This window comes from Euwallacea fornicatus, chromosome 4 (assembly GCF_040115645.1).
Source record: "Euwallacea fornicatus isolate EFF26 chromosome 4, ASM4011564v1, whole genome shotgun sequence".
In the NCBI taxonomy this organism is placed as follows: Eukaryota; Metazoa; Arthropoda; class Insecta; order Coleoptera; family Curculionidae; genus Euwallacea; species Euwallacea fornicatus.
The window spans coordinates 2,057,026-2,080,008 of NC_089544.1; the positions used below are offsets into that span (position 1 = coordinate 2,057,026).

Sequence of the window (22,983 nt, forward strand, 5' to 3'; positions counted from 1 at the left end):
CGTTAAGAGAAATCATCGAATTATTAACGACTAATAGCGACTAGAGAGCAAGTTGGCTCGGAATTCGTTTTTTTTTTTCCTTGTAGGTTTTTAGATATGTAGGTATGTGACGGCGATAAAATATTTTAAAGAAATCGGAATTCAAATTGGCTTTTTAGGTTGCTTCAGGTGAAAATATTCATCCTTGATAAAATCAAAACCTACTGGTCTGCCCATCGACAACCCAGAGAGGCCACATTACTGCATGAAAAAAACCAAATCTCGATTGGTCTGTTCTGTAAAATTTTATCGCAACGTTTCAAATCTTTCAAGCAAATTATTAAAAACCAGGCATATGGCTTCTTATATTTTTGCTGGACGATGCTTTCAAGTGTCCGTTTCCGTTGTTCTTTGCCCTGGGACCGCCAGTGACGTGACATGTGGCCTCGCCCCAAGAAAAACGAAACCTTTTCTGGGTCAGGTACCGAAAGTTATTATGTTAAGGACGACTTTTGGGTTTAAGCTATTTTTAAAGAAGTGGAATTTAAAATTTTGTTCACTTTTTCTAAGTGGAGCCACATGTAGCGTGAGGAAATATTATCTACTGGGCGATTTACGAGCTCATTAACGAACTCCGACAGACGAAACGTGAGTTAATTTTAAGAAAATAAAGATTTCGCACAAACGTATGTAAGATTTCAAATACAGCTTAAAGATTTTCCGCATAAACGGCAAATTTCAATCCAATTATTTACCTGTTAACAAGTTATAGCAACAAATGCACATAGCCTCATTAGTGTGCTATCAGCTTTGTTGACTACTACAAACAGTACGAGAATAATAAGAAAGATACACATGTCGGCATCAACCACATTGCTCAGCCTTTATATTCCGTTAAACGTTTTACTGAAGCTCTTTGACATTATGAATTATGTAAAAATGATTACTCTATAGTATATTTTCCTACCTCACTGCGTCTATAACTATGGGAAAGGGCATATTTCGGTCTATCACTCATTTAAAATTTGTATAGAGATGTTTCACGTCAATTGACCAACGAATATTAAAGTATTCTAATAAAGTTCTGTAGCATTACGAGACGTGAAAACTTTGTACTCTAAATTAACCTCCCCTACACCACTCCTTTACAAACTGTTTGGATTACTTAAACAGTAACGCACACGTCTTTTGATAGACGCGCAGAAGCTGGACAAGAAAGTTTCTATTGCTTTTTCGTAGAAACTATTGATGAAAACATGGCACAACCGAAAACTTTGGTTCGTAAAATTTCAGAGCTTTGGTGATATGCCTTTTGATAGATTTGAACAATGGATTAATAGAATGTGACCTGGACGATTCCAAGTCGCTTCCAAGACCCATTAAATTGACGACATGCTATGTATGATGTCACATTAGGTACCTGCATCCTGGAAGCATATGACTATGATTTTAGATGATAATACGCAGAATTACTATAGTCAAGAATTTCAAACTTAGTATGGTGCAAGGCTGCTGGAAACGGGCATGGAAGTGAAATATATATGAATAAATCTTATTTATGTGCATCAATATACAACACAGTTCACGACTTTGGTGTTGTTTTTATGTACTGCAAAGATTTTAATATTTTCTTTACGCAAAACGAGTGCGTTTTAGAACAGTTCGAAAATTGGAGCTCAATTATAATTGTTAGCGTTGCCTAGAGATGTTCGATATGACGTAAACAAATATTCAATAGTTTTAACCGCCATGGCGCGTTCCAGAGCCATCTTCCGTAAAAATGCCGCAATAATCCAAAGCGTAGAGACGCTATACGAAACCTCATTTTTTTAAAAGGAATTATTCAAATTCTCAATATAAGAATCTGTGCACTCAATACTATTGAGTCGATTGTTGAGATCGAAGCAATCGGGAAAGCGAAGCATACAAGAATGCACAAAAAAGCGACAAATAACTTACCCTTGAAACACTTCCATCAGAAAGTCCGGTCCAGAAGTGATTCGTGCAGGCATCAGGATCGCAAGGCTCGTGTGGGTTACTTGAAGGTTAACGTAACCACCGTTCGCTATCATGTAACGGCACTTTTCACAAAAACAAGAAAAATTAAGTGTTTTCAGACGAGTCTGAATGTGAATTCTGGGGGGATTTTAATATCACTTTCTTTACGCAAAGAATTGCGCGTATTTTAGAACACCGCCACAAAACTTAATTTTGTTACCGAAGCTATTGACCTGGATTCGAACCACTACTTTTCACGTTCAGATCGGAAATTGTAGCTCGATCATCATTTTTAGCGTGGCCTAGAGAAGCTTGGTACGCTTCGCAATTGTTTGAACAATTGAATTATTTTCAACCGTTATGGCGTTTCAGAGCCACCTTCCGCAAAAATGACAAAGTTATTAAACGTGTACGACGAGACGCCATACAAAACTTTTTTCGAGGGAAATGGAATATCAAAATTATTTTTTATCCTTGTATGTGAAAATATATGCATTATCTATTAATTATTCTAAAAAATGACCAGTCGACGCGTAGGTATTTATTTTGGCATACGACTGCCCCTTCGTCTGTGAAACAACTATGTTCTGAACCTCGGTAGGAAATCAGAACACAAAACATAGCCAGATATCATGCATCTATTTAATGCTGTGCCCTTTAAATTCGTCAAAAGAGCTCGCCACACTACAAAAATTTGTCAGTAACTTACCCCTTAAGTGCCCCTACCCCTCTCAACAAGGGGGTACGATCATTGGGATTGTTAAAGATTCTTACAAAAGAACAACCTCTTTAATATAAAACTCCCTTTGTTCAGGCCTTTGTCAGTCTCTTACCTTGCCTTTGCTCTCAACTTTCACTTTCACAAGATGACCCATCAGGATCAGCTTCAGGCACATGGTAGTAGAACCAGACACCACGGAACTTCTTGCAGGTTTCAGGGAGGTTTTTCTGAAGATCCACGCTGACGAAGCCTCTATTCTTGGATGAGTGTGGATCTAGTCATGGAATATTTAAATTTACATGGACCAAACCCGCACTCACCAAACAATAGATGACTTATTTAAATTCAATTCTGCCGTGTGTTTGATCGTCAAATTTATTGCGAAACGTCAACAACACGAACCGATAACGTTGAAGAGACAAAAACCGCAACACCTTTAAAGATTTTGAGATCGTTATAGGTGTTACTGACCGGAACGAGTTATGAACAAAACATGACGCCAAACGACACGAACAACAGACGAAAAATGATTGTTTATTTTTTGAAACGGCCAGAAACCTGGCAGCGGGGTCGAAAAACACCCAATGAAATCGCTTTATTTTCCTCTTGGAGGGGGAAGGAAATCCTCGTCATTTGCCAGCAAAAAAATGCTGGTCGTGCATCTCTTTTCTATATCGCATGATCATATCACTTTGTCTCTGTCTAACGACCTTTCACCATGGAGTAGTTTCAGTACCGGCCAGTGAGGGCGCCCCTGTAGAGCCACAGCGCAATTTGTAGACTCAACCGGACAAATTCCCGCCCAAATTGGTCGTCGCTGGTTGAATTATTAAAATATTTAAAAATAACTTCTGGACACACAAAACAAGTTTACTTAAATAGACCGAAAACTGAGCATAGGCTTATTCACAAGGCACATTTCTCGAACTTACAGTAGCAATAATTGCGCATTATTTCTAAGCATTTGTCAGTCATTACGTCACAGCTCTCGACCTCTTGGTTGCATTTCGGAATACGCGCGCCTGGTTAACACTCGAACGTGCTTTAGAAAAGCTTCTTCCCAAGCGTAGGGCGTGTATGGTGTACAAAATATCGAGATAAACGTGAGAAAACGGCGTTATTCACCTAATTTCTAGGTAAAGTAACATTTTATAAACATTATTTGATGCATGTAGCTGTCGAATGGCTTCAAAGACTTGTGTAAAACGTCAAATAACCCGTGAATTGACAATATTGATATTGACGTGACAGTCGGTGACATGTGCCTAAAATTTTTGTCATCCATCATCTTATTTGAGATTTTGAAGTGTTTACTGAGTACCTCGCCCTTAAAATTTTTCAAAAAACTAAATTTGGGGCCTCCAGCTTCCCAAAATGACCGCAGAAACCCTTCCACGCTTCGAGGACGTCGGCCATTTTTATTGCGTAGTCCCCAGAAATGAGTCCTCCATTTTTTATTCAAGTAAACAAATCGAACTCGTCATATCTCATAAGCATGGCTTTGATGCCCAAATAATCAGCATAATGTGTTATAAATTTCCCTAACTTGAATTTATTATATTTAGTGCCTGATATTTGATCCAGACTTTATTGAGGAAAAGAAGCTATGGCGTCTTCACCCCAATATGAAATACAGGAAACAGGTTTGTATACATAATTAGCTTTTAAGTTATGTGCTTGGTTTTGTTTTTACTGCTGTTCTAGTGTCAATGAAAACGTTACGTGGGTGATTTGATTTGATATTGGAATACTTTTACTTGTACATATACTCCATTCCAACTTTTAAAAAACTCTGGCTGGTCATAGACCCTAGATATTTTCTCTTGGGTTATTAATGAATAGTGATAGTTGTCATGGAAACCAGATATTTTTTCCTTGGATACATAATAGATAGTGACAGTTGTCAAATTTTTTATTTGAGTGAGGTTACATATTTAACAAATGTTTAATTATTATTAAACTGTTGGTAAATTTAGTTTAAAATAAGGATAAGGCAGATTGTTAAGTTTTCATTTTGTTATGTTTGAGAGTGATACCTCATACACTAGTTGGAGCAATGGAATTGTAAGATATTTAGAGATAAAATTAACTAAAAGTAACATTAAACCTTTTCTAAGGTATTTACGTAAACATTTTTTTTGTATATGCAGTATAGTATTCCTTTATGCACTTGAATACATATGGTACTACTCAATTTAACAAATTAGATAGCCTGAGATTATAAGGTTTTAATATTAATTTATAGATGCAACAATGGAGCAAACATTTGAGATTAGTAGTGCTGAGGGAAATGAATCAGCTTCAGATGGAGAACAAGGAGAGCAACAAGTTGTTTATGCTGAGTATGACTCCAGCTTTGACCCTCAGTATGAATATGAATACATTCAAAGAACAATTAAAAGAAGGGGTCACTTGCCAAAAGATGCAGTTAAAATCCTTAAAAATTGGCTCTATGAACATAGATTTAATGCTTATCCAACTGAAATTGAGAAACATGTACTATCACAAGAAACTGGATTAACGGTGCTCCAAATAAGCAACTGGTTCATTAATGCCAGGAGACGATATTTGCCAGATATGATGCGCCGCGAGGGATACGATTCTGTGCAGTATACAATTACCCGAAGAAGGAAGAGTTCTACTTCAAGAGAGGAAGAATCTGAGGTATGTCTCTCCAAATCAAATTGATGGGAAGTAAATAATGTCTTTGTTCTAATTCTTTGTCAGATCGTCTATCAGAAAATCCCAAAACTTATGAGGATTCAGAGAGTGGATGGATCAGGCGAAGGAGAATCTGGAGAGTATATCATCGGCGAAAATGGAATTATAACTCCGAGAAAGTTCAATCCATGGAATGCTGATCTTCACTATGGATTGACTGTCAACCCAGCTGAAAGAGGGTAAGATTTAGTCCAATTCACCTGCTTAAATTATTTGCATCACTTTTGAAAATTAAAACCAGGTGTGCAAATGCTGCTTAATGAGAAACTCCTTGTGGTGTCATTCAGCGCATCTATTTAACCAGCGTATAAGAGATATTTTATTATATGTATCTTTTGCAGTTCTACTAGTGCTCAGTCACCTTCAAAGTCTAAACAGAAAGTCGTCATAAACACTGCACCCCAAGCTACTTCAAAAGCACCAGCATTTTCACCATCAAACTTAGTGATGGTAAAAACTGCTTCAGGAAAGAATGTCATTCTTAAAGTTGTTCCACAAGGAAGCGGCAATGTAAGTGAAAAATACAGTTTTTTTTTCATTTACTACTACATAATGTATTGGACATTGTAAATTAATTAATTTTCATGGCGTTTCCTACTTTTGTATTTGATTTTTCTTTCCTTCAAATTCATTCAAAAGTTCTATATTTTCTTATGTTTACCTTAAATATCTGTTTTTTTTTCAGATTCCAAAAGCGGTTATTTTAAAACCTACTAAAATAATCAAGCGGCCCGTCGGAAAACCCCAGATCGTCCATGAAACTATTGAAATATCAGAAGATTCTGAGGTAAGTTTTCCCCACCTTCATTTTTAGCGACATAATAACTGTTCATTTAAAAATTTAGCCAGCAAAAACCGTTGTGTTAAAACCAACAAAATTAATCAGAAATAAAGAGGCAGCTTCACCGAAAGTACTCCCACAGGAGACCATTCAGATAATTGAAGAGGAGGAAATCGCCATTGATGAGAATGAGTTCGCGTGTGAGAACTTGAAACAAGAAATGTTCGAAGGCGAAAGCGAAATTGAAACTATTGAAAGTGAGGACTTGACTGAGGAATCTGTTGAGGAAGAAGCCGTTCAGGAAGACCAGTATGTAACATATGAGGTCGATCCGGAAGGTATGTACACGATATTTTCTTAAACATATGTGGTATTTCATTTAAATCGGTCAACGGAAAACATTGTTAAGGAATAATTATTTAAAAAATGTATATTTTTGACCAAAACATATGAATGGTAAATTCATTCACAGGCAAACTAATTTAGTGAATATTCATTAAGTTTCCAGTCAAAATTAACCACTAAATCCAAAACCATCAGGCAACTCAAGAAAACTGTTTATGAGACACCTGCATGTTAACTCTCTCTAAAATAGTAGATACTGTTTCAGTTTATCCGCTGACTTTCAAGTTTACCTAGTTAGCAAGAGATACCTAAATTCTTGGGAATAATACGCGAATATTGGCTATCGTAGTTCATATTTAGATTATTGCCCTGATTAACGATTAGAAGGCCCTGTCCATCTATATACATATAATAAAATGTGGTAATTGGAGCAAGAACGTCATTTTACCGCTTGATCGTTATTTCTGTCGGTGACGTTCAATTTGCCGAACTTCAAATACGCCCGTGGGAGATGATTTTGTTTGCCGAAGGAACATACGTTATTAGGATTAAGAAAACTGTGTGTCTCATCAAATTTATTATGTTGATCCCTTAAAGATTGTCGGGGAAAAGCACGTTTTAAATCAAAACGTGGTTTTTCGGCAAACGTGCATGCGAATGATGATCTTACATTCCCATGCACATTTGCCTCTAAAACTTCCAGTAAAACGTTACGCTGTTTAAGAAACGAATGCATGACTTCGGATTTAGGCGAGCTCCGGCAATGCTGTTTTTTTACTTTTCCACTCACAGAAGATCGTACCGTCAAATTTTGTTGTAATGACGGCTATAGTTGGAATGTACCACGAATCGGTGGGTTCATCAAGTGACACACCCAACCTGGATCAGATTTCAAAACTATCTATGATTTCTGTAGTATTCTACCCAATAAAGGCTCTTAAACCATGAAATTTATGGATTGAAAGTAGTGAATTATTTGAGTCCTGCATTTCAGAGAATCCACGTGTATTAAACTGTACGATTGAAGCAGGTACATCTTATAACTCTTCATATTCATCCAGCAAATCCCGAACGGTCTAAGTCACGCTTCCAATTATTGAAGCTCGTTTTCATCTGATATTTTGCACGTTTCTGAGTATTTATCCTCTAAGCAAACCATATAATTACAGAAACATGTTAGCTCAGCCCTGCGTTTTTCTTTCTAATTAACGTTTGGTAATAGCATAAATTACTCTATACTATTTCGCAACAGTTTATTTGTTGATCGGGCGATTCGTTGCACAAGTCATCATTTTTGACTCTCTTCCAGCTGTATTTGATGAAAAACTGGATCAAGAAGTTCAGGATGAAGAAGCAACTGAAGAAGTAGTCCTAGATGAAAGCACATTTTTAAGCGAAAATATCTTCTGTGAAACTGTACAAGATGAAGAAGATGAGGGTGAAGAGGTATTTGTCAATGAGGTGACCCTGGAAGAGGAAGTTGATGAGGTAACTTTAGAGGAAGGCACTGACAATATTACTGTTATCGAAGATTGAGGGGCACTGTGTATTAATTATTTTTTGGGTAGAAGTCATGTCAGGACAAGTTTCTTTTTGTTTTAGCACCAAACAGAAATTTTGGGATTAATGTTAAATGATTATTTACGTTATGGTGTATATAATTCTTTCAGAGTATTGAGACGAAGATTAAGGAAGAACCTGTTGAAATTCAAGACCATTTTTTGTTTTGAGAACGTTAGCGATCGTTTTAATGATTTTTTAAACTTTGTTGACAATTAAAATTTAAACTTTAGGAGTGTTTATAGAACTAGGTAATTAAATGTTGGTTGAAATGTAACCATGGCTTTGGGATGTCATCAAGCCAGTACAGGACGAAGGCTTATTACAAACTATAACTTACACAAGTTTTATTCAAGTTTATTTAATACATCGGAGAAGCATCCTTTTGAGGGAGCGTTGAGTAAAAACTGCGTAAAACATTTTTTGTGCCTGTAAAAGTATGTTTATACAGAAAAACGGCATGAAGTAGAAAATAGAATTAATAGAATTAGAGCTGAAATGAGTCATCGGATAAAAGTTGGCAACAACTTCGATCCGATGACGCATTATGGGCACAGGACAGAACAACGGCTGATGAACCCCAAACGTCTATACAGTTGTTTTCCTTATTTTAGTGATTCTATTTCTTGATAGTAGGCGTTCGAGGTGAAGTATCTAGAAAGTGTAAGGAGTATTAAAAAAATGAGTATCTATACCAGTTACTTACGTTTAGGTGTTAAGGAAAAAGTATTGAATTTTCCAATACGTACCAACTATAACTTCTATAGTTTTCTCAACCCCAACTCCCAAGTTTTCTTAATAAGTAAAGCCATGTTTACATTCTCTGTAAAAATGTATTTGGAATTACCAACTTTTTGGAAAGTGTTTAAATTTTAATATTACCAATTTTACTTTTAATATTAGTTTTGATGCAATTTAGTTGCTGGTAAAAAAACCAGAAAGTTCAAAAATTTGGTAACGCTGAATATGAATAGATTATACTTAGTAATGCAAAAATTTAGGAGTATTTATCTTTATTTTGTAGCAAACGTAGCTTCTATGTAAAGCTTCGCCTCACCCCTCTAAGTAGTACGCCAACTAAGTAGCTTGAAGGTACCGAGCCTAAAAGGTTGCCGGTTAGCAGGTTAGTAAATAATATTTTTAATTTTGATTGTTGGGTATGTTAATATATATTATAGGTCGAGGTGAATTGTAATTATAATTATCTATAGCTTAAAAAATGTATCTTTATTTAAATATTTATAAACAATAAACATTTCACACGTACCTCTTCTCTTTTGCTTACAGTTGGGGCTTTAAGGCTTCCCAGAAGGACGCGAAATATTTGCTGCGAGTTTACAAGACTTTCGTGTCGGTCTGGGGAAGTCTTTCTGACCTAAATTCCCTGTAGATCTAGATTAAGTTACAATAATTTGACGCTTTAGATTGGCAAGAAACGGTCAAAATCTAACATTTAATTTATACTTTAGCCATTTTTAAAGATAAAGAATATTATACAAAAAGTCGACCTAGAGACGAAGACCTTCGAAGTGAAGATCGAAACGGTGGCAATTGGAACTGAAGCTTGGATCTCCTTGAGTGAAAATGTATTAAAAATGTTTTCTCAATCTACAAGATTAAATTTGTCACCCATGTATCAGATAACGTTATATAACTTACAGCAATTTTCATTTGGGTTTCTACTTCTGAAATTGGCTGAGTCGACACAGCAATCGAAGAAGTCTCTTCCTCCAGAATACTCTGGATGGAAAGTTAAAAGCTCAGTGGCACCCGTTTATGCTTTGGTTTTCTGAGAATCGATCTCCAACCCGCACGGAAAAAAATCTATCCAAGGACGAGTTCAGTAAGTCGATCATATGACTCACATGGCCCCTAATCCCATGCGAGTCTTGTTTGGATAACCGAAAACGAGTTTCTAATAAAAGATAAGAATATAAACATCTTTATGTATACTGTAGTATCATTGATTGAGAGTAAGAAACCTGCATTCTGTTGCAACGATGGGACCTGAAGACCACCACAAGGGAAGCTCTTCTGCTGAAAAGATCCAGGAGTCACAACTTGGCATTCCTTGAAAAGAAGTTAATGGAGGGAACAGGAAATTTGTGCCCTCTTCAGAGCTGTGAGAGTCCCGTGACCATGTACGGATGAATGGTAGCCTGCCTTGGGGGAAAAAGGTATATTTTCTACATTTTCAGTTTTGTTTTTGATCTCGGAAATATGTTTTGTTGGTTAACAAATTGCTACTAATTATGAAACTTTGTTGCTATTAAACTGACACATCGCTTCTCTTACAGCTGTTGATAATTCAGTGATTAACTGTGAGTTTGGACCACCATGTACATGGAGGACTGTCTTAAGTGGTAAGTACCCCTGCATATAAATATTGCGAAACGTTTATAGGTGGTAGAGAATCAGTAAAGTAAACGGCAAATTACGTAAAGTAAAAAGTTAATAGTAACCATTTTATTGTGCTAAAATATTTAGTTATAAACACTTAAAATTAGTCGTAAATAATTCTTAGAGACCTAAAAATTAAACGTAGAGTGGTCTGCGTACTAACAAGATATAAAATAATTAATCTAAAGGTAACTAGTAAGGAAACGAAAGCATAAGAACTACTGAGCTACCCGGCCTCGGTATTGGTACAATATAAATTTGTAATTTCGTATGTTACATGTTCAATGGGTTTTACTCTACAACAATTTTGAATAAAATGAAAATGTTTTTAAAGTGTTGAAGCGGACGTTAAAATGGTGTTTCTTGGTAAGGGCTTAAGAATGATGGGTCTCTGAATGATCCACAATTGATTTGTAATGCATTTGCTGGTGTGCTGAAGGTAAATCTTTCCGGAACGGAATTAGTTGAATAAAATTTTTTTAGTTAATTGGGAAATACTCAATTTTTTTACTAAAATATAAGTTTATTTGCTTAACTTTATGAATCTATCACGATTATGTTATTGACAGTTGTACCTAGAACACCCTAGGCTACTTTAACAACATCAACTTATCTTCTATAACAGTAGTTCCCAATGAAACTCAATTTTCAAATAATATTTAAATGAAAGTTGGCCTTATAAGAACAGAAAAACAATAAGGAAAAAGCGAGTTTTTTGCTCGGGTGCTCAATGCACTATTGGTAGGTTCAAGTCTTATTCCAAATCCAATATTGTCAGTACTCACTGCTGCAAGTTAGGCAATAATCAGTCGTAAGTCATCAGTCGATGTACAAGCAGGTATTTTTGGCCATACAATACGCCAAAGCGCACGCGTTTTGTCCGTGTCAAACTCGGGAACTTGACTGCAGCTCCGTTGAATCTGAGCAACATCAGTTCTATGTACATCTCTCTGCAAGGGGAACTGAACAGTATCTTTCCTGTGCAGTTTCTAGTTCACACTGCCATAATGTGATCATTTAAGAAAATCCGCAGCAGACTGTGAATGGTGAATGTAGGGCGCTGATTAGACCCTTTGTTGTTTACCATCAAACATCTGACATATACGTAATGAAATAATGAATGTATCCAAGAAATGCCCCGGGCGTTCCACCGCCTATTTGAGTTTTTTTTTATGATCATCCTGTGTATTCTCAGCTAACATAGGTGCTTATCCTCTTGAACAGTGATGGTGACCATGTTACCGCGCATTGATGTAAATTCGTAATCATCTGCACATGTCCAGGTCGTTTCTGGAGTTGAACCATTGGGATCTCGTTCAACATACGTTGAAGTAAACGTATATAGGTGTTGACAAAACCATCCCTAATATTTCCCTTATTGTCTTCCTTAATATAATTACAATCAATGATTCTACCGCATATTACAGGATGAAGTAGCTCATTAAAAACATCAATGCAGCTGAAAGTATGGCTGCAACAGGTACCGTTATTACCCAGGCATAGATAATATTTCTGAAAAAATCATAATTTGTCATAATAGTGTCCTTAAGGGTCTACGGCGCTCTTGGAGCTCTACCATGAGTATCTCAGTAACTATAGAAAATACGAGGTCGGTTAAATTGAGGCGAATTGGACCAATCCAGAGTTCAAGATTATGCCGCTTTGAAAATTGAAAAATTTCTATTTTTCATGGTGATCGAGATTCCCATCGTTGAACTTCAGAAAGGAGCACCCTGTATATCTGAGGCACTTCCTAAATTACGCTTCTTACCTAAATAAACTCCAGTCAACTCCCTTTTTTGAGGAGCTGAAATATCCAACAAAAACAACGGATCCGACTTTGCAGTGAGTAGTCGAAATAGGAATGCCTATTTTGCTAGCTAATAATACTGTGAAGGCGGCTCCAATCTCTATTGTGAATCCTCTGGAATGATAATAGTGATGTAAATGCCATCTTCCAACAGCGTAAATGGATTGTACACTTACGTTGAAGGGGTGATGGTTGTTAAGTCTTCTCCGATTGTTTGGATGACCCTTCGTCCCCACAACCACAACCCAACTGATATCCCTAGACCGCCATATAGCAAAATGAACAAGGGGGTTTCTGATTTTTGCGCAACCGTTCCCTCGGAGAAAATCAGCCACAAAGTTATTAAAGGACCAATTGCATTGCTGCAAAATGCGTCAAATAATGTTTTAATAATATTTCAAGAAATACCACGTTTTCCACCATTCCTACCTCACATCATTACCGCCATGAGCAAAACTACCGAACATTGCAGTCAAAACTTGTAGAAAACTAAATAGCTTCGACACGCTCTTATCTTCATTGAGGGCCTCCTGATTCGCATCTAATTGCACCGAGTATCCCCCTTGTTCCCCTTCAGTCAAATAGCTCTTATTCCTTATCAGTGGCACCCCACTTGAACTTGGTGAAAGGGCTGGATTTATTAGTCCTGAGGAGGCGCTGTCTTTCAGGGTCAGATCATTGGGTCTAGGAAATAAGTTTAGGTTAGCACGAGGCCAAAAATATTCAAATATTAGTGGAAAAATAGGACATGGTATTGATGTGAAACTCGGCCCTCAAAAGATTACGGTCTATTACGACTTTATGTCTCATTCTAGCTTAGTATTCCCAAGACCGGTTTCGATCAAGTTCATCCCGAGTCGATCAACGGCAAGCAAAGATCGGGACTATAGGCGGCAAGTATGTTGCGCCTGCAGGAAAATGTCACACCAGTGCCATCTGCCATGTTCTTTTTGACTCACGCCGATCAAATGAGGCATAAGATTTTCATTTTTTTTTTCATTTGCTATGACTGTCAGTACATTCATCTGCATTGTTCAGATGGCGTTGGTAGGAAGTTTTCCTGCAAGCCCAACATACTTCTCGTCAACGTCGATTTCGTGTGTTTGACTGACTCAAGAACTTACCAGTTCTAATGGGATCGTCATGCAACTTCATTATTCTAGAAATCTAACCTAGAGATCATTAATTAACTGAACCAACCTTGCATTTATTTCAGTCTCTTTGGCTTGAATATAACCATTAATATCATCGCTTTGCATTGGAAAGACGTACTTTGCGGCCGTTAATTTAGCGTCTAACGACTGCAACTCCGTGTTCTCTGATATTACAGTTAATTGACGATCGGAATAAGATGAATTGCGGTTTGATTTCTTAGGACTTCCTTCAGGCGATGTATCTGTAGAATTAAAGGGTCCTTACGATGTGATTCCCCAGGAAAGTACATTAAAATTATATGCTTAAAGTATACAGGGTGGTGATTAAGTACGTGTACTTAATTAAAAGGATGAATGTTTAACTGATTTTGTCACAAGAAGTTCCTATGTAGGTCCGCAACGTCTTCATTTAAGAACTTGAGGGTGTTGAAATTTCGTTTTTAATTTGTTTTTTGTTTAATAGTTTCGGAGAGAGATGTAATAATCTGCCAAAATTCGGTATACGGAGGTTTTTTGTGACGGAAAATACGAATATTGTTTTAATTTTTTGCTTGCTGATAGAGGGCGTTACATGAAGGGCTTCATCACACTTTACTTTGCCCTAACTTTTTTGCACTACCCCGTATGCCACTTTTGTATTGATACACTCATTGTACACTTAGTTCTATCGAAAAAGGCTACTCTTGGAAAATGTTTCTAGAAGTAACCGTTTTGGAGATAAATAGGTTTGCAATTAGCATTACTTAGGTAAAATTGATTTAATAACAATTGAAATTATTTAATTTAATTTGGTCGAAAATGGCCACCTCCGACTTCTGTACATTCATTATATATTATTTCCTGTATATTTACAATTTTCTCAGATAATTACATTCTTGTCCGAAAATATAAAAAAAAACAAGTAAAAAATGAAATTTCAACACCCTCCAGTTTTTAAACGAAGACGTTGCGGACCTAGATTCATAGAAACTTTTTGTGATAAAAAGAGTTGGAGATTTATTCCCAGCAATAAATACACGCACTTAACGAACACCCTGTATATTGGTGTTCATATTCAGCATTTTTTGGCTAAATCGATATATTCATAGAAGTATAGTCTTCACAAATTCCTAGTTTTATCAAGTTCTAAATATGCGTTTTGCTGTGGACGTTTCTAGAAACGTCCGGAAGTTTTTCAATTAAGGCGTACTCTGCATGAGCATTAAATTGCTCATATTTGCCTTAATTTTATTGATGCTGAGTTTCGTATGGTTCATAAGATTCCCACGCATTCCCGCTAATTGGTGGCACCCAACATAACTATGGTAAAATACTAGTTCGGGTAGACTTAGAGTGGCTGTAAAACCGTGATATCGTTCTCTTGAAGATTGGATCGGAGAATGTGCGATCAGATTTCATGTATCTATTGCCGTTCTGTGTGGAATCTATCAAAAAAGTACCATTCTGTGCAATGTTTTTCTTGCCACCGTATACATCACGCAAAGAGAACGCGAACTTTTGTTTCCAAAGGTTCCTTTCCTTTTCTCTCCGTTCATTATTCATTTGTTTATTCTAACACACGCATGTGTTAGCACTTGTTTTCACAACTACTATGTCGATATGTTAGTTGTTCTTTGCTAGGGGGTCGTGGGAAAAAAGCATAACTTGTGTGTTAAGCTTCAATTTCTGTTTCTAATTATTTTTTAGACTACATAATTTTTTATATCAAATACGTAAATAACTGACAGAATCAATTCACTTACCGGTAGATTCTCCAATATTAAAATTAACATGCGCAGCCTCATTTTCAGTCATCTCTAATTTGATTTTCTTTCGTTGCCATGGTACTACAATTAGCCATATAACTACCATCGAAACTAGTGCTACAGTAAAGCTAATTGATGCGGCCAACCACCACGGGATGTTGTCCATATATAGCAATTTAGGGCCGTCTAAGGCGATGGAAAACACGTTGATTAGGATGGTGAAGCTATAGAATAATGGAAGTGACACTAAACCCGCCTCTAGAGGATCGGGTTTCGTCAAAATGCATCTCTTGATGATCCAAAGTAGTGATACCGAACATAGACCGCTGAGTAATGGTGATATGAACCACGAGGCAACTGAAATTCAAGCGTTTTTGTCCCTAAATCGTTAGAAATGAGTTTTGGTTACCAATTTTCCCCAAAGTGGGCCATTGAACTCCTTCAGTGCCCCTGGCTACCAAACTATATCCAACAGTGGCTCCCACAATGCTGTGTGTTCCAGAAATGGGCAATTTGAAAAATGTAGCCACCATCAACCAGGTAGCGCTGGACGCCAGGGCAGCTATTGATCCTATCATGAGCTCCATTTCAGAATCATTGTAGACCCCCACGTCCAAAATGCCTTTCCTCATGGTGTCCGATACTTTGTATCCTATGGAAGTACATAAACTATTTGCGGGTAAAACATTCAGCCTGGTACCAATCAGAATTGATCCAGCAATCTCGAAGAACGTGGCCAACCAGCATGCCTGGATAATGGTGAGGACTTTGGACCCCACGCTGGTTCCGAAGGAATTTGCCACGTCGTTGGCCCCTATGCCGAATGCCAAAACAAAAGCGATGACGAAACCCAAAATAATAAGCCATAATAAACTAGGCGAATACGGTTCTAACATATTTTAATTGAAGCGAACTGAAGAGGAGGTTTGCAAGGAAATTATACTGATAACAGGTGAAGGTCCATTGCTGGAAATCTGGAAGAGAACAGAGGAGGTAAAACTATAACTAATACATCATCGTCGTCAGAACAAAAGCGGACTTCAAAAACGGGAACATCCAAGAGGGCGCCCACAAGAAAAAGAAAAAATTGATGGTGGTTGCCGAAAATCGAAACGTCGGATTTCAAATCTGAGATCGCCACGTTGTGGGAAAGGAAAACTTACACTGATGGCAGTATCGATAATTTCGAATTATCCACTACAAATAAGCGCAAGGAAGAATTATATTTTATTTGTAAGAATACGTGTTTGAGCCAAATTTTCAGTGTGGTTAACTAGAGGTTTTAACAGCGACGAATTATTCGAGATTATTTTAGCTTTTTTTGCCGTTTTTGGATGTTCTGACGTTCTGAGGATGTTAGGCATAGGAGTGCAACTAATGAAAATTTTAATGAGTGGGTTCGGGTGATAATTGATACGCTTAATAAGATTATTAATAAATTCGTTAATCATGGAATCGTGGACTATACTATTGGCACGTGTTCAAGTAAAATCGAAGAGTATAGACCGAATTACTGAAACAGTAATGCGCTGAAGGCGAACTTTTTTTGAGGACAATTTAGGAAAAGACGTTAGAATTTAAAACACCTAAAAGTAATGCAAACAAATTCTGAAGTGCAATTTGTTGGATTAGTGATACCCAGTTAATGCATTTTGAGCTTTGTCCAATTATTCTTTTTAGTCCATTTTAAATTTACACGAAATTTGGTGTCTGGTCAAAAATTTATTGAACTAGTTGTCCGAACAGAACACAACATTCTGCGTAAGCAAAAGGACGCAAACTTTGCATGAGTTTTCATTAGTTTCACCTATGGAAAATGCCCTGGGGCGACATAGATTTGATTTTTTTTTTATATTAAAGAAATTAACAATAATAATTTTTTTTAATGGAATAAATTTTAAAAATCCTTTTGAATTTACAAATTCCGGAGGCGTATATAAATTTCTAAGTTCAAAAAATGCCCAAAAATTTTAATAAAAAATAAAATAGACGCCCAGTATTTCACATTTCATCACCGTTTAATGCACTAGAGCTATTCTGAGTGGCCTTTTTGTCAAATCACCATTCACGATGTATCCAAAAAATTATCCCTCCGAAATATATTTGACCTCAATTCGAAAATAATTTAAAATCACATTTTTTCCTCAAACAATGCGGGAAAATGGTGTTACAAACTGCCTTTCTAGCTCTATATACAGCTGATGCTGAAAATTTGAAAGGAAATAAAAATGATCTATACACATCCACATACAAAATAAAAACAATCTATATTTAATAGTATAATATCCACACATGCCCTATTTAAAGTCGAAATGGAAATGACGACTACGTGCTCAAAATGAGGATTGTCCAAACTTGCGACGTGTCCTGCTCTGAAAAATTACAAACCATTTGAAAATAGTTATTGGAAAAAAAATTAGAACCCTTTAAATCTAATCTCAAAGAAATAATAAAATAGCTATCTGTACAACTCTGTGTGCGTGATATGTTTGCAAAATTCAGTTAACCCTCGTGTAATATCGATCGCCCTCTAAATAATAAGAAAGCTAAATTACCTGCTTTGGGGGATTATTTTATAGTTTTAGTTAGCGCATCAGTATTGCACAATGCAATATCAAGTAGCTACATACTGAATACAATTTTTTTCAAATACGAATGCTACCCACCCTATCGATTTCGCATGTTGAATATTCCATCCCCACGTGCTCCTGTCGCTGAAATGCACGGAGTTGGGAGCCACCCTTAATTCAATATTCGACCACTATGCGTATATCCATGCAATGTCACACAAAAACGCTTACTTACGCCTAAAATACGCAACTTAAGCCTAAAATGTCCGACACTTAAAGCAGTGGCAGGTGCGCTATATTTACTTGAAGAAGTCTTAAACGCCGTCATAGTTGCTTGACGCCATTCTCACAGGATCAAAAGACCCGATGAACACCCAGCTGTAGTTTGCCGGCTAGCTTATGATATGCGTGCGCAATGCGAATCTATGATCAATCCGAGTTTTCCAGATTTCCCTTTCCAGGTTTTTCTCCAGATTTTCGGATTAGCTTGTTTTTCCTGGGAATGAGTGAGAAAGGTTGGGAATTTCTGGAATTAGTTTTTCATGATTATTCAGTCGCGTTGTAAATTTTGCTCCCGATGCGTCGTGAAAAAATCATTTTCTCTCAGTAAGGGAATAGGTTCATCCCATGTCCATTTCAAAGGACTCTTCCTCCTTGGGGTAGATAGAAGAAAACTATTGATCAGGAATCTAGAGCGAATGGAATTGAGTCAAACCTGTCACAAATGATATTTTTAGCATTGTGCATATATTGTTAAATTTTAAACTTCCCATGTCCACTTTAAAGGACACTTCGCTCTTGCAATATTTCGCAAACACCGATTGACCAATTACCTAGAGCAACCCAAAATCAAGTAAACCTGCCACGAATGATGTTTCTGATGCAGCACATCAATTGTTAAATTGTAAATTTTTCCATGTCCATTTGAAAGGACACTTCCCTGATGCAAGTTTGCCATATTTGACGTTTCACACCTTTCACCAGTTATGCGACTTGTTAAAATCAGGCTATGATCTTTGCCAAAATTTGATGCCTGACGTATGAAACGTCAATGTCAATTACTCTCTGTTGTCTGTTTTCCTTTTTTGGCAGTTGGTTGTCCATAATTAATTTTTGTTCAGCTTTTCTTTTTCTTATTTCTTGAAATTTATTTCACAATCACAGTCAGGGACAGGCAGATAGTAAAAGTTAACAATATTTAAAGGGAAAGTGAGTTTGTCTTGTAATCAGGAAGTAAGTAGATACTCGACATAATCGAAATTCCACCTCTGAATCATTGATTTTTATAGTTTTTACTTGTGATGGAGTCTATTGATTTGCTGGAAAAGCGTATCGAAGCTCTAGAATTACAAATATTACCTAAAGACAAGTCGTCTATTGATGGAACTTCTCCCGCTATTACGGACGTACTCTTACATACTCAGACCATGATTTCCTCAGCACTGAGTTGTAGAGATGCTATCACCTCAATCCTTCAAAACATGACCACAATAAATGATTATTTGGATCCTTGTAATGGTGAAAACGATTTGGAAGTTGAGGCTAAAAGGCACTATCTTCTGGAATTATATCCTGAGGTAAGAAACTACCTGATAATTATTAAATATTTGTAGTAGGACTGACTAAAGTGACCCCACAGATCCCTATTCTTCCAGACTTGTTTGGCCTATTAGTAGGATGTTCTGGAGGTTTAGGGACGTTTCTCCAGAAATCGTAAAATGGAGAACTGACTGAAATAAAAATATCCACTTAATCTAATGGCCTTTATTTCTCAGAATCAATGTTTGTGCAACTGGTGAACTTTCTGCAGAATGAAACATATTTAAAAGGGAGCTAACATCATTTTGGTCAAAATTTCAACCAACTGTACAATTCTTCACAGCAGTTTATCAATTGCCAAGATGATAACATTTTCTTATTATGAGAATGAATGCAGGAAGATTAGTCAGTTGGTCATTTATGAAAATGGTGATGACAAATTTTCAGCTTTGATCTTTTAGAAAAGCATATGCATAACTTCCCTATTCAAATTGATTCTAAAGATTGGCATTTTTGATAACAATTCATTATCTTACCATACTCTGACCAAAAATTACAATCTCTTAGACGGACAGATAATTTAGCATTTTTTATTAACCTAGATCAACTCATAAGAAACTCACTTTAATTTCCTTATTCCACCTAGTTCCCTTGATGAAATGAAGGAAATCTTGAATATTGCTTTGAATTCTGGTATGCTTAAAGTCCCTAACAAAGCATAAGGCTACACATTCATTGATATTTGTTTCTTTGGTATTCCAGTTGAAGGACACCGTGCAACTTATCAGAACTTTCCAGAATCTGATGCCATTCACCAACTCTGAAAATATATTGAAAGTTACTGAACTCTCGGATAAGCTGCAACAGTTAACAGCAGACAACCTAACAATTTATGAGGAGAGTCGAGAAGTCACCAAAAATGTCCTAAAGTCATTACAACAATATAGTGACATTACCAGATCAATAAGTGTGCTCTTTATTCAGTTAGATAGAACAGTTACCGATTTAGAAGCAGCATTGCAGCCTAGATTTGTTACCGAAGAGTAAGGTGTATTTAATTAAGTTTAATTATTTCGTTGTCGTCTATTACTATTTTTGTATTGTTTTGAATTTTTAATAAAAGGACTTGTGCTTGAGTTTATATGTATGGTATCCCTTATGATTCCCAGTTTAATTAGTTTAAATAGATGATTTGCACACTTTGACTTAGGTGTAAGAAAAAAGTAGAAATTTGCGACAAAGAGCTGGTCGATACGACGCTTGCAACAACGACCCATTGCGCTGCTAGATCAGGAATGTGTAAGTTTGTTTACTATTTTTTGCATTGATTCACATTTCAACCCGAATCTAATTTTTGCTTAATATTTTCAATTGTTTGCTTCATTTGAGTTGCCATTTATGCTCAATGACAATCCCCTAATATTCAGCAGTTCATGCTGCTGCGTGCCAGACCCTCAGCAGTTATTCCCGACGTCTCAAACACTGAGGTGTAATAAATAAAAGTACTCATATGATTTACTACCTTAGTATATTTGAAAAACTAAATTATAATATATAAGCAATAAGTATTTAAAATACACAGTATGTAATATAAAAATGGAGTTGAAGAATAGCTGCAATAATAGCTTTATACATACACTGCTTAATACACACTGATAATAGTAATATAGTTCATATATCCCATTATTAGCACGTTGGCACAAGATGCTTGACTAGCAACATGTTGGGACATTTTCCTTAATTTTAGCTTTTTCATAGAATAGAATTCTAGAGACATTGCTGAGACTAGTCAGATCTCAATTCTTATGGAATGACTTATTAATGTACATTATTTACAGGACGTTTGAAAAAAACTAGATCTGAAAAGGGAATAAAATTTAGAGAATATTACAAAAAGGTGTTAATCGTGGATGACAACGATGTTATTTTTTATTATTAACCAGTACCTTATTAACTCTAGGAACTTGTTAGTAGCGATGTTTGTAAGGGAAGGCCCTCGGGATCGTCTTTAAATAACTTAATGATGATCTTGATATTCAATATTAAAGACCATGTAATTTAAAGATTTAAAATCTGCCCGGGTAGGCGTCAAACATAAATACGATAGTCCTCATTTAATTATTAATTCGATTTGTCCAGGTAAGTTTCTGTTATTCGAATTCCCTGGTTTTTAATCGTATTAGTTTTGTCGATGTTTATTATAATATTCCTATAATGCCTCAATTAAAAGTATTACAATATGGGTAACATCTCCGGAAGATACTGCCGTATAAGATCTAAAAGGCTATTTAGATAATTTTATTACAGAAGCTTAACTCTACTATATTATTATTACTCATTGAGCGTATAACTTAAAAAGTTCTTTAAAGCTAACGAGACATTGTTGGATCCAATGGAGATATGTCCAGAAAAATAATCGGAGGAAAGTAAAGTTGGGTGGATTTGAGCAACATTCATTATATAGTTCACCTAAAAATAATCGAAATGATCGTTTGGTAATTTCGTTTAAAATATTACCAGACCGGCAACGGGGTTAATCCACATACATAAGTAACAAGTCTTATTCCCCCGCTTGCTCAATCAATTTTAGGCTCACTATACCTTTATCAGTTCCATTTATATATTGTTTATCGAAACCCACCGCAAATATTATTAATGTATATACAGTCTATACAAAAAAATACATCACAGCTCTGTAGATTTAAATCTATCACGTGCTCTCCATTAACGCTTGCCCTACAGTGTTCCTGATCCAACTTCTGAGCTTATTCACAGAAGAATAGACCGCCGGGTGTTTGCTGATGCCGCAGTTCTCATGGTGGCTCAGAACGCCGTGCAGTTCCCACCTGTTCTCTGCTTCGGAGAAGCACATGAGTGGGGCGCCTTCATCATTCTGGGAATTGATGATGAACGTATTAGAACTGATGTAGGTAAGAGCAAATTTTGGGAAATCACCAAATTTCGAAAAGGAAATTTGGAGAAGTCAATGAGATTGACGGTAAGTGATATGCAGAATTTTTTCCCACTTTAACTCGCCCTTATTTTATTAAATGTAAAAATTCACTTACGTAGCATGGCGATTTCTCTGAATCTGTGTAACCAGCACATATTTTGTCTGAATTCATCAGACCATTGTAATGTTTGGTAGAATTGCATTCAGTGTTTTCTATCACAGGAACTGGTAGATAGTGAAGGTATTGCTCCTTAGATGCATCTGCAAATTTCAATTGAATTACAGTCATCCCGGAACTTTACGGATGATTAAGGGCGCAATTACTAATGTATTGTTAACTTTAACTTGCAATGCGATTTCCATAGAAACGTTGACATAGTTGGAATTTAACGGTAAATAGTTACCACGCAAACGATGAATCTAACCAATCTTGAGGCTCAATTGTAGCGTTTCTATGGAAACCTGCTGTATGGCACATTAGTAATTTGGCCCTTTAGCAGTTACTGTACTCGAAACTTCATATTACCTCCAGGCTTATTAATTCCCCAGCCAGAAAGAACGCAGAGCTGCCTGGGTTCAATATCGCCGTTTGGTAAGCATACAGTGCTGACATTCCTACCCAAGACGAAGGGTTTCACAAGTTGAATTAGAACAACGTCATTTATGAACTCGTAATGCGAATACTTGGCCTGGAATAGTATTCAAGA

General features: G+C 36.4%; 4 protein-coding genes across 10 annotated transcripts in view; 2 read left to right on the top strand and 2 right to left on the bottom strand.

The window, feature by feature from the left end:
- Window positions 1-3,696: 3,696 nt before the first annotated feature.
- On the top strand, window positions 3,697-9,371 carry LOC136350868 (uncharacterized). Of its 3 annotated transcripts, XM_066303001.1 has the most exons (9): window positions 3,697-3,834; window positions 4,264-4,341; window positions 4,944-5,362; window positions 5,426-5,598; window positions 5,761-5,929; window positions 6,105-6,206; window positions 6,265-6,538; window positions 7,855-8,033; window positions 9,130-9,371. In XM_066303001.1, exons 2-9 carry the CDS (start codon window positions 4,305-4,307, stop codon window positions 9,136-9,138), a joined length of 1,362 nt encoding a protein of 453 aa, XP_066159098.1. In that variant the 5' UTR covers window positions 3,697-3,834; window positions 4,264-4,304; the 3' UTR covers window positions 9,139-9,371. The 3 variants fall into 3 exon arrangements, with proteins under 3 accessions (XP_066159098.1, XP_066159096.1, XP_066159097.1); XM_066302999.1 differs by having other exon boundaries at window positions 7,855-9,371; XM_066303000.1 differs by lacking the exon at window positions 3,697-3,834 and having other exon boundaries at window positions 3,977-4,341; window positions 7,855-9,371.
- A 1,173-nt stretch (window positions 9,372-10,544) lies between these two features.
- On the bottom strand, window positions 10,545-18,197 carry NaPi-III (Na[+]-dependent inorganic phosphate cotransporter type III). Of its 5 annotated transcripts, XM_066302990.1 has the most exons (10): window positions 18,088-18,197; window positions 17,881-18,021; window positions 15,915-16,188; window positions 15,624-15,866; window positions 15,212-15,571; window positions 13,516-13,711; window positions 12,745-12,999; window positions 12,492-12,677; window positions 12,277-12,429; window positions 10,545-12,017 (listed from the first exon to the last, which is right to left on the bottom strand). In XM_066302990.1, the coding sequence occupies exons 3-10, from the start codon at window positions 16,108-16,110 to the stop codon at window positions 11,927-11,929; spliced, it is 1,680 nt and encodes a 559-aa protein (XP_066159087.1). In that variant the 5' UTR covers window positions 16,111-16,188; window positions 17,881-18,021; window positions 18,088-18,197; the 3' UTR covers window positions 10,545-11,926. The 5 variants fall into 5 exon arrangements, with proteins under 5 accessions (XP_066159087.1, XP_066159090.1, XP_066159089.1 ...); XM_066302993.1 differs by lacking the exon at window positions 17,881-18,021 and having other exon boundaries at window positions 18,088-18,175; XM_066302992.1 differs by having other exon boundaries at window positions 18,020-18,174.
- A 657-nt stretch (window positions 18,198-18,854) lies between these two features.
- Window positions 18,855-20,459, top strand: DCTN3-p24 (Dynactin 3, p24 subunit). Its single transcript, XM_066303023.1, has 3 exons — window positions 18,855-19,017; window positions 19,074-19,361; window positions 20,086-20,459. The coding sequence occupies exons 2-3, from the start codon at window positions 19,086-19,088 to the stop codon at window positions 20,368-20,370; spliced, it is 561 nt and encodes a 186-aa protein (XP_066159120.1). The 5' UTR covers window positions 18,855-19,017; window positions 19,074-19,085; the 3' UTR covers window positions 20,371-20,459.
- Window positions 20,460-20,834: 375 nt separating this feature from the next.
- The window catches only part of LOC136350845 (uncharacterized), a 44,915-nt gene continuing 42,766 nt past the window's right edge, over window positions 20,835-22,983 (bottom strand). Inside the window, exons 15-17 of the mRNA XM_066302948.1 lie at window positions 22,803-22,965; window positions 22,392-22,537; window positions 20,835-22,216 (exon numbers count right to left, since the gene is read on the bottom strand). Of these exons, the coding sequence (XP_066159045.1) occupies window positions 22,034-22,216; window positions 22,392-22,537; window positions 22,803-22,965 (492 nt within the window). The 3' untranslated portion in view covers window positions 20,835-22,033. The remainder of the gene's footprint in view (window positions 22,217-22,391; window positions 22,538-22,802; window positions 22,966-22,983) is intronic.